Below are 12082 nucleotides of genomic sequence, written 5' to 3' on the forward strand. Positions count from 1 at the left end.
TAGGTGGACATTGTCTACCATTGACCTGCCGGGCACACAGTAGGTCTGGTCCCGGTATATGACCTGCTCCATAGCCCCCCCCCCCCCAGCCTGGTGGCCAGGGCCTTGGACAGAAGCTTATAATCCACACACAGCAAAGACACAGGACGCCAATGACCAATGTCCTGTAGGTTTCCCTTCTTAGGCAGAAGTGTTATTACTGCTCTGCGGCAAGACATCGGCATGGAATCAGAGGCCAAGCTTTCATTAAAAACATCTAAAAGATCATTTGATAAAATGTCCCAGAAGGCTTTAAAAAACTCGACTGTGAGACCGTCGATGCCGGAAGCAAGTTGTAAAGTTACCTGCAGCTCTCGCATAGTCAAACGCCCCTCTAACTGTGAGTTGGTCTCCTCTGAGACCTGTGGTAGTGAATCACAGAACCTTCCGAGGAGTGTTTCATCTCCCTCATACTCACTGGAGTAGAGGGAAGAATAAAAACTCACGGCTCGCCTTCTTATCTGGCTTGGTTCAGTTATTTCTTGCCCTGTGTCTGAGAGAAGAGAGTGGATTACCCTCTTCTGTCCGTTCTTTTTCTCCAGACCGAAGAAGAAGCTAGAGGGAGCATCCATCTCGGTGACGTTTTGAAACTGGGACCGGACCAGTGCACCCTGTACTTTAACATCTAGCAGGTTAGCGAAAGCCATTTTCTTAATTTTGAGGATTTCAATATATCCTTGATCCCTCGTGGACTCACTGATTTTTTCTAGTTCCACTATATCACCCTCCAGGTCTTTCATAGATCTGGTGATGTCTTGTGTGACATTGAGGGTGTGCTGCTGACAAAGCATTTTAATTTCAGTTTTACCATGGTCCCACCACTGCCTAAGACTGCTAAAATCACCCTTCCTCTGCCTAAAAACACTCCAAAAATAAATAAGGACCTGTCTAAAATGTTTATCAAAAGTAAAAACTGAGTTAAAATGCCAATGTGCACTTTTTGGCTTTATGTTTCTTATAAAAACATTACATAAAAGCAAAGCATGATCTGTAAAACCAGCCGGAATGATGCTGCACAGTTTATAAATATTAAAATGATGTTTAAAACAATAAATATGATCTAACCTGGCTGAGGAAATCCTATTATCTCGATGGTGAGACCATGTATATTGTCGATCATCTGCATGCATTCTTCTCCAAACATCCACCAGGCCATGGGAGTGGACCAGCTGCCTCAGAGCATTCTGGGACGCTGGATGGACGCTCTGCGTGGTTGCGATCTAAAGATGCATTTTCTGTGCAGTTAAAATCCCCTCCCAAGAATATGAAATCCTCCGAGGCACAGCCATTTAATACATCATTAACTTTTTGTAAAAACAGCTTCCTCTCTGCACCGATTGTTGGCACGTATACATTTATAAAAACAGCTGTAAAAAGGTGAAACCTTACTTTAACTAAAAGCAACCTACCCTCAATAAAATGCTCGACCTCCAGTGAGACTGGAGTAAAAGACTTTGAGAAAAGGAATCCCACTCCTCCACTAAGAGAAGTGTTGTGGCTTAAAATGACTTCTCCTTCCCACTCTCTCCTCCAGTCTATCTCATTAAAACTATCACTGTGCATTTCTTGTAAAAAGAATACATCAACATGTTTGATCTTTGCAGTTTCATAGATTTGCCCTCTTTTTTTTAAAACTCTGGCTCCATTAACATTTTAAACACCCACTCTGAAAGTATCCATCACTACTGAGATGTTAAAAGCAAAAAACATATTAATTAAGACACGCATCATCAACATGTATTTATCTTTTTACTTTTACCACTAGTTTCTTTAAACTATAATACTCCTGTTCAGTGAGGCCACACTCCTCTCTTTGACTCATATGGAGTATGGCTGAGGTATTAAAATTTACCAAATCTGGAAAATAATCCTCCACCTTTACACCATGTTGGTTTTTAGTTTGTTGGAGAAAAACTTTTAAACTTTCAGCCGTATACATTTTTTCCTTCTGATTGTTACTTAAATTAAAACCAGGGATATCACTGTTGTCAGACACACACTCATCTTCACTGAGACTCTCGTCCGCCTGTCCCTGCCTTCTTACAGTCTGTCCCTCTTCCACAATTTTACTGTTTTTAGCATCACTGGATGCTTTCTTTGACCTTTTCTTACGTTTGGCAGCAGGTTTTTGTGCTACTGCTGCCTCTTCCTCCTCCACCTCCATCTTCCCGCTTCCTCTACCTGCTCACTCCATGTATTCCTTTCTTTTCCTGCCATGTTTTCCTGCACCTCTCGTATCACCTCTGCTGGCTCTCCTCCCACACCCCCTGCCTCCTCTACGCGCACCTCTCCTGCCTCCTTCACCTGTTCTCCTCCCAAATCACTTGCCTCTTTCACCTGCTCTCCCAAATCACTTGCCTCCTTTTTCTTCTCTCCTCCCAAATCACCTGCCTCCTGTACCTGGTCCTCTTCTCCCTTCTTGTTTTTTTCAACCTCACTTCATCCTACTCCACCTTGGTCATTTTTTTCCCCATTATTTTTCCACACACCACTTAAAATAACACCACACACCTCGTGTGCCAGATCGGGCACAGCTGGAGCGGCCGGCGGAGATCTCCCCACCAGAGCCACAGCTACCGTAGGCTGAGAGCCCTCCACCGCAGCAGCCGCCACCCCTCCTGGACCAGACGGAGCTGGGTCCCCGCGCCTCGGACAGGTCCTTGCGGTGTGTCCCTCCTCCCCGCACCCAAAACATTTCATACCCGATGAGGTGACAAAAATCAAGTAATCATAATCAGGTTGAGCTCCACATCACGGTTATTAAGAATCATATACAGCTGTCTACGGTGAGACACTACATGTTTAAGTAACTGAGACTTACATCCAGACAGGATCTTTTTCACCGGGGAAACAACTTTCCCGTGTCTGGACAGCTCTCTGCTGAGAAACTCATCAGTTATGAATGGAGGGACGTTTGAAATAACAACTTTGGTTGCGGGTTGCGTGAGAGGCATTACCTGCACAAACAAATCGTTCACCATGATACCTGTCTCAACGACTCGGTTCACACCGGCAAGGGAAATCCCCACACACCTCAACCACCACACCCAAACGTACCGAAAGTTAACTATACCAAACTATCACCAGTAACTTAAGTTAAATTAACACCCATTATTAAACAAAATAATCAAAAAGAAGAAACGAAAAGCACACACTCAGCGTCTCACTCGCACACAAAATCCCAGCATGCACTCAGAGAGAGAGAGCGTGTTAGAGAGAGAGAGAGAGAGAGAGAGAGAGAGAGAGAGAGCGTGAGAGAAACCTCCCCCCTTTGGACAGAGAGCTATTAGTACCTAAGGGCCCAGAGATACTTGTGCTTTTGTAATTCTGAAGTGAAAACAGAGGCAGGACTTCCCTGTGAGAAAGCCAAGCACATCATGATGGTGTTTTTTTATTTTTGTCAGAAAGGCCCGTACATAATCCTAACCACAGAAAATCCACTATGGATATGAAAACTGCATACGTATGTGCAAGTTTATAGATTCATAATTATAGTTATATAGTTATAGTTATAAGCCTTCTCTCAGGTATTTCATCACTTTCCATAAAGAAATCACACATTACAGCAGCTCGCTGAGTAATGCTGTTTGTCACTTCCTCTGAAGAAGAGGCCTGGGGGAACTGTTGCTTTAACACTGTCATCATGTCGTCATTAACACTTCAGCACAATGTGCTGCACAATGCAACACAAAGATAAAATATTAGAAATTATTAATAATAATAATAATAATAATAATAATAATAATAATAATAATAATAAAATTGATTTATAAAGTGCCTTTCAAAGCTAAAAGCAATCTCAAGGCGCTAAAATGCAGGACAACAACAAAAACAACAACAACAACAGACATAAGATTTTACGGAAATGCTTTTTTGAAGAGAAAGGTTTTTAGGTGGCCTGTGGAGCCCTCAGGTGTTCTGGGAGGGAATTCCACAGGTGAGGAGCGGCTGAGCAGAAGGCCCGATCGCCCATGGTGCAGAGCTTGGTCCTGGGGGGGTGGAGCAAAGTTTTTTTAGAGGAGCGGAGGTTGAGTGTGGAGGTTTGTTGGGGGAGGAGTTCCTTGAGGTACGGAGGAGCATTTCCTCCGTACCCCCCTTATTAAGAATTACAAGATTCTTTTTTTTTAAATCTTATGTTACTTATTGTGCTCTTCTCATAAGTTAGTTAACATTTCTTGGTGCAAGATTAGACCAGTTAGAATCACAATACATGTGAAATAAAACCATTAAAAAAGTAAGACAAAATAAATTATTAATAATAATAATAATAATAATAATTAAGACAAATAAAAAAGATAGGATACGCAAATTGAAACCCGTACTTAGGACTGGCAAACACACACACAGCACTATATTTAGCGTTATAAAGTGACTGACAATCAGATGTGCTGCTGATTTTGGGAAAGATAAAAAAAACCTGGAAATTTTTGAGGAATTTACCTGTCTGTGTGTGTATGTGTGTGTGTGTGTGTGTGTGTGTGTGTGTGTGTGTGTGTGTGTGTGTGTGTGTGTGTGTGTGTGTGTGGTTGTGCCTGATGGTGTGCTTAAGTTTGGACAAGTGTGGTTAGTTTCATTAGGGAACTGAATAAATGGAGTTTTGCTTTGCTGGAGCATCTGACCTTCTGTCATACTTGCAATGCTAAATGCTACATTTCTCATTTTCTCTGTTTCATGCTAACTTCCCCTTCTCGGCCCGTCACTCCGACACAGAAACAGTCCCCACATCTTTTCATTCCTCATGACATTTTAATTACTGAAGCACTTTCTTTGCACATCATAAGGTTAGATTATGTCATACTGTAGGGGACCACTACATTTGATGGAGGAAATCAAATGTATGAGTATTGCAATATCACAAACATTCTCTAAGGAGATGTAAGAAAACTCCCCTAAAAAAACCTCACCATGGAAGAGGAAGACATGGAAGAAACCTCAGAAATGTAGAGAGACCCCCAGTGCACATGAACGGAAAGTTTTATCAGAGGATGACGTGCAGTTTAATGGAGAGTGTCAGGGCAGGATGCCCAGTGGAGTTGAATCAGGCTAACATAAACTATAAATACTAATACAATACAATATCAGTACCAGTAGCTCCAGGTACCATTGCTTGACAGAATATATATATAGATGGTGATAATGAACTTATCAGCTTTTCTCCTTTTAGTTTACTTTCAGCCAAATAATCATTACAATATAGCAAGAACAAAAAGAATATAAGTATGACATATATTACACAAGATATTACACAAATAAACATATAAATAGCATTGACAAAAGGGTATCACTTTGTGTTGAAAAGTAAGGGCTTCAACATATACTGTATGTGATTCTAGGCAATGTAATGGAGGATTGGTATGAGGTCAGAGTGGATTATTAGGGTAGGTCGGGAAAAATGGCCCATCAAAAGAGTATCTCCTGCTCTATTACAGAGTCGACAATACAAAAATACTGAGCATGAACAGAAACAAAAAACTTGGACAAGAAGAAACTATGTCAAGAATTTCTTACTTTTTGGGTCATTATAGAATCAGGTTTGTTTTCTAATCTTACGTTACTTTTGAACAAAGCACATTTTTTGTTTTTGCGCAAGCAAACCTTTCTCAACGCATTCTCATTTGTTAGTGCAAAGAATTCTTCAGAACATTTTAAACAAATCATGCTTTTAAAAAGAGATGAAGACAAACTCGTCCATTTCAAAAGGTATCCCCTGTGAGTGATAACTATGCATGGATACTTCTGACACATTGTTGTTTTCATTTAGAGAAATACTACTTTCCCTCTGGGATACAGGGCCATTTTTAAAATATGTTATTTAGTTGGAGAGGACTTTTGGAATTTAAAGAGGCCTTGATCCACAGACAAGAATATTGCAATCAGTGCATGTTGCACAATTATTTCCCGCTTTACAGCAGCATTGCAGCACTGGTTTCTGAAATCAATATTAACACAATATACTATGCACCAATGACAAATAGTGGAGGGGGGTTCACATTAAAGAGTCTATTATGTAAACAGAATTGAGACTATTCAATCAGCTGCAGAATGACAATGTGTATCATTTTATTTCCCAACGTTTTGTGACAATTTGACTCTCTTGCATTTACTGTTTTGTGAAATTCCATAGAAAACCTGTTGATGTTTTTAATTGACAACTGTTTTGCATATAGTCTGTCTGATGATTAGTGCTTTCTCAGCATGACTGTCAACTCATAGCCTAAATACATCTCTGAACCAGTCACTTCCCATCGTATGTCTTTCTTAATATAACCGTGCACTTCCCTTTCAGTAACAGCCGCAAACATTCCCTTAACATTTCTCTCTTTGCAAACTTTGTGCGGATCCGATCAGCTGATCGTGTTTTGATCAGCGTGGACGTGGAGCATTTGAGTGTGATTACCATAAATCTCAGTGTAAAATGATGCAGGAGGGAAAGTCCTCGCGTGTAATTGCAGACAGTTGCACTGTAACACTGGTCATCAACATGTGACTTACTCTATCGTACAGTAAAAATAACCAAAGCCCAAATGTACAGTTGGTGCATCAGCTCACCTGGAAGAAATGTATAGGATCAGGATATATTTAGTCATCTTTGCATTTACAGCTTAAATCTGATCAGCAATCACACACTTTATGTTGCCTGCACCAATTATTTACTTTGAAATGTCCCAGTGCAACTTCCAGGACTGTACAAAGAGTGCATGGTGATGTAATTATACATCTATGTCACATGTTCAGGCCCATAACTGTAACTACTGCTTTTTGTTTTCACAATGAGCATTCACTTATTCTGGAAATGATAAAAATGCACTGGAGAATTTCTAGAAAACAATAACTGATTAATTAAAAGGACTCTCTTATATGAACATTTACATAGAGAAAACACTTCTCCTTTCCTTTTCAGTCTTGAGCAGCTGCTTATTGTCTCCCCCCTCTCTCACACGTGCATCTATCGTCGTCGAGGCTTTATACTGTACCATTATAAGATTGCTGTCTGATTGGCTGTTGGCTCGCACAGGTGTGAGCAGTGGAACATATTTGTTTTCGAATGTATTGGGATACCTGCCTATCCAGCTCCTCCGTCATGTACACACACCCCCACATGCTACACACAATGGGGGGGATTCCCGGATGTTTTTGCACAACATTCTGATTTAATATTAGGTAGCACGCTAGAGGTGCCAGAATTACGTCAGGCATACAAACCTGTTACGCCTGTGATGTGTTTTAGCCTGATGATGAAATACATAATCTCGAGAAAAGCCCAACCCTATCTCATTACATCTCACGCACGCACGCGCGCACTCACAACGTTTCTATTCTACAGTCCCTTGCCCTAAAATACTTTTCCATAAGGCAATCAAGTCCAAATTTACATTATGTTTTCATTATCTCCATTGTGCCACTTTTGCCAGTCCTGCGAGGTTGAAAGTGGAGAGGGAAAGGTAAGCCTGTGTTTGACTGTGTCGGAATGTATAGCCTAGTGAGGCTCCCTTTCGTTTTCCACAGCACACGCTGCTATTTGGGCACACTTGCGCAATCGCAGGGAGAGCCGCGGAATTGGAAAGTCTCGTTTTCTCACCCTGCTTACACGCAGCGAAGGAGGGGGCGTGAGTATGAGGAGGCAAAAGGGAAATCCATGACTTCCGCGTTTTCCTCCGTGTCCGAAACTGTGTGCACATTAGCCTTACTGTAGTATAAAAAGCCATCATGGTGCTCACAGACGTTCACATCTCACATTAAGACACGGACTGGACTTTGTGCTATCAAGAGGACTATCTTTGTGGAGCAAAACAACCGAACACCTGTAGCTGCACAACTTCCAAAGTCTTTTTTTCGCTAAATAAACTGGACGGAGTGCGGTCTGCCTGAAGCTCAGGCATTTTACAGCCGATTAATGGAACACCAAAATAAAGAGATGGACGTTGAGTCTTTCCAGAAGAGCGGCCGCCGCCGTGGAAGCTGCCTTAATGTTTTTCTCGTCATGTCGATCATTTTTCTGCTTGTGGCGGTGACCGCTTTGGCAGCAGGCGGAGTGATGGTTGTGATGGAGCTGCGGTCCAAACTGGAGTCCCCGCGTCCGTCTTTTGAGTTTAAGGAATCAAGGCTGACAGAAGACACACCTGACCCAGCATACAAGGTAAACAAATTACTCCTATTGTTAACATTTAAACACTTACCTGTTTTTTCCTCCTTAAAAAAAAGTTTGACTCATGTCCATTGCACATTTTAATCAACTTTATATCTTGGATTTTGTCAACAGATGCAGAACTTTGCCTATCTGGAAGCCATCTCAAGTAAGTCTACTTTTATTTAAAGCAGCCACGTAACATACATAATAAGGGACAGATTGACACAAGTATGTCTAGCAGAAATGTCTTCCTTTTTAAAGCCACAATGTAGAATATTTTTCCCTCTCCATATCTCCATAACAGTGTGATTTCCAATCTTTAAAGATCTTTCATTTGCATCACTAAAATAAAAAAAAATTGTTGGTCAAATCATATCAGACTTAGGGCTAAACAACACCACACATTAATGTAACTATCAAGCCTGTTGTTGCACTGTGAAACATCATCTAAATGAGATGTGTCTCCTCCTGTAGGCGACTTGCAGACCTCCACCATGCAGTGGACTCCAGTCTCCTACGGTGCTGGGAAGTCTTTGGGAAGCAACTTCTTGTTTGACGCAGTGCAGCAAACGCTGAAGGCCAAACGGGTGGGGACCTACTTCATATACATCGATCTCAACCTCACCTGCACCTACAACTGCAACGCGGGACTCCTCAGCGTGCATGTGGGCGATAAGCTCAACTGCGAGGTGGAGCTTCCGGCTATGGCAGATACAACACCTGTGAGCAAGAAATGCTGGACAGTGAGCCGGATGGAAGGGCAGACACTGGCCACTCAGATGACCGTGCCGAAGGATGGACTGAAGAACTGGAAACTGGAGCTGATTGGCTCAAGATTCGGGATGTTCCTCGTGGACTAATGTGGACACTGCAGTGCCACTGCTGCCTTCCCTTGTGTGACCTTGAGGTCGTAACTAAAGAATAACACAGGTGAAAATGGACAGGCGCTGGTGCCAGTTTCAAAGCTATAACCAGATTTCTTGCAAATTAAGGTGATTGAAGCTTGGCAGGACTTTAAGTTGGATTCTGAGGAGAAGTTGCATTTATGATGCACACAGCATGTGGGAAAGATGCTCTCCTAATTCTGTATAAATATGTATATGTATTTTATAATATGGAACTATTTATGTACTTATATTATTGACTTATATTTATACTTCTTTGTATACTTTTATTTTGATGTAGATATCACTACATAGGTGTTGATGTACAATACATTACAGGTGTATTCAGCCTACATTGGGCTAAATTACTTTATAGCTCTGTTTTCATTTGATAAATTACTGGGGGCATAAAGTTGAGGCTTACAAAAATGTGCGATTATAATTCTGCTGCAAAACCCCAACAAGCTCCTCAGGGACCTCATTTAGATCTAGTGTAGTTACAGTGGAGTCATTTGATCCCTTGTGGAAAATGATAAGTAACAGTCTGCACTTGAAATAACTTTTACAGACACAAGGTACCATGAAAAGTATCGTTCTGTACTGAAAACATGACCAGAAAAGACTAAAATCTCTTTAGTATGTGGACTCGTGAATTGAGAAAATGTTTTGTTTTTGCAAAATATGTAAGTCCTATGGACAAACTACACATTGTCGAATGTATTTTATTGTAATCCATATTAAACTTGACGAGTGAAAGTGATTGGAACATTGTTTCAAGTGGAATATATGAAAAGTTCATCGGTAAAGGAAAGTTCCCTGCTGTTACGCAGCACATGCCGGGAACTGGATGTACATCACTTCCTGTTTATTTACCAAACAGTGTGGTTTGGAGAAAAAAAAAACTATGTGACCCAGCAAACAAACCTAAATTAAACCACCTGTGTGATACAAACCAAGTGAAAACTAACGTTCGCTGCTAATATGGTATACGAGTTACGACTTTCATTTTGTGAGCAGAAGGCATGCTCCAATGTTGAAGTGTAAAAGGAAATGCTTGATTTGATTTTAATTTAGTTTTTGCTGGTATAATTAATATATAGCTTCTAAAGAGTGCCTATGTGTGAGAACTGTGTGCTTTTTTTTAATTTGAACTTCAACTGCTTTTTCTCCTCCATTTATTTTCTTAAATGGAAAACAAAAATATTGACTCACTCAACAAAAATATTGAACTGAGAAACACACAAACTTAACTAAGTACAAGTCAAAGCTGCACTTCAGTTGCTCAAAATGGCCCGAGGATAGCCATAGCACCCAACAGTAACAGAAAAAAATTAATCTCCCCATTGACCTACAGAATTATCACTCATATTCGCAGCTCACTTCGGCTTTCAAGCTTTAGGCTGACTTTCATTTTATTGTTTAGCTGTCCGGCCCGTATCTTTACTTTTCTGGTTCACTGTCAGGCTTCTCACACTGTCATTTCTGGCCAGAGCAGGAAGCTGTTTTCAGTAATAAAGCTCCACTGTACACTATGTGTCCAGCACCAAACAGTAGCCAGACACAGTTAGCAAGAAACAGGTGAACACAGCGGAGCATTTAGCAGCTAAAGAGCCACATATGTCTTTCACGAGGTGGTAGAAAGCAAGGTCGAGCTAAAAGAGAGTGAGTAATACATTTATCAGGTGCACGGAAACACAACTTCAAATAAATGAGTTTTGCTACATAACTGCAGGATGAGTAAAAAAGCAACTGTTTGGTAACAAGTTTGCCATATTGACTTCAAAGGTGACGATATGTCAGTTTCAAGTGGCCCAAAAACAATTATTTGTTATAAGTTATAAGTTCTTGCAGGTCAAAATGTTCCATGTGGAGTAAGTGTTTTTTTATCTCTAGTAGTACTGAGGAGCGTTTTCATAATAAGTGGGTCCCTGTTTTGTTTGTATCGTGCACAAGCATTTAACAATGGTTTCCCACCATTCAACTGATCTACAGGTTGTGGTAACACACCAAGAAATGCAGCAACGCAGCAACGCAGCAACGCACCGAAGACTACAGGCAAGTAAACATGGATGTAAACAGTGAAAATAAAAACGACTTTGCAATTTTGTTTAATGAGTAGGCAAATGCATTCGACACATGTGTTTGACCTCAAAGGCATCGCGATGCTTTTTGTATGCTTACAAAAAAACTCCACAATGCATCTTTAAAGATATCTTTACAAAGGTTTAAAGTGCATGAAACATTTGCAAAGCTGATTTTTTAAAGTATTTTCAATCCTGTATTGTTTACATCCATGTAAAATCCGTGCTGGACTTTTTTGGTGTATTCTTGCATTTCTTGGTGCATTACCACCACCTGTTGATCAGTGGAGTGGTGGGAAACCATTTGTATGACTAAACCATGCACACATGAACCCTACAGAGCATTGAAACTACTGTAGTTTAATCTCAAACAATTCATCATATTTTATAAAAGGAGTATATGTAATTTATGCAAAATCTTGATCTTCAACATAAGTAAAAACTATGGTTGAATCTAATCAAATGAATCCAATTGAGTACAAAGCACAATGTTTTCCACTGAAATGTAGTGGAGCAGAAGTATAGAGTGGCACAAGACAGAAACAAGTAAATCACAAATGTCTCAAAAGTTGTACTTGAGTGCAGCGCTTAAGAACATACACTTGATACCTTCCAACACGGCAAGGAATGAACAACAACAACATGGGGAGTTTTTTTATGTGCAAAGCTTTTGTGCTCAGGTTGCATAATTTTATATCGGTGTATGCGTTTGATTCACTCAGACAGGAAATGACCCAAATATCTCCAATGCTTCTGAGGTCAGACCACTCACATACAACCTGTTTGTTAAAATGGTTTCCTGTGTCTTCACATTATTCTCATGCCTTTGTTACACTTTGCTTTTTGCACTTCTTTTTCCGCCCTAATTCCCTGGCAGATTTCCCTCGTTGGTTGCCGAACTCTCCTTTACTTAACTTTTCTGTATCTCCATATACTTTCTTTCCCTTCCA

The 12082-nt window shown here is 40.6% G+C and overlaps 1 protein-coding gene across 1 annotated transcript; it reads left to right on the forward strand.

The window, feature by feature from the left end:
- The first annotated feature begins 7669 nt into the window (after nucleotides 1–7669).
- LOC115012353 (uncharacterized) lies at nucleotides 7670–9817 on the forward strand. The gene is made up of 3 exons (XM_029437936.1): nucleotides 7670–8176; nucleotides 8300–8333; nucleotides 8642–9817. The coding sequence occupies exons 1-3, from the start codon at nucleotides 7934–7936 to the stop codon at nucleotides 9025–9027; spliced, it is 663 nt and encodes a 220-aa protein (XP_029293796.1). The 5' UTR covers nucleotides 7670–7933; the 3' UTR covers nucleotides 9028–9817.
- Nucleotides 9818–12082: the final 2265 nt, after the last annotated feature.

This window comes from Cottoperca gobio, chromosome 1 (genome assembly GCF_900634415.1).
Source record: "Cottoperca gobio chromosome 1, fCotGob3.1, whole genome shotgun sequence".
NCBI classification, from domain to species: Eukaryota; Metazoa; Chordata; class Actinopteri; order Perciformes; family Bovichtidae; genus Cottoperca; species Cottoperca gobio.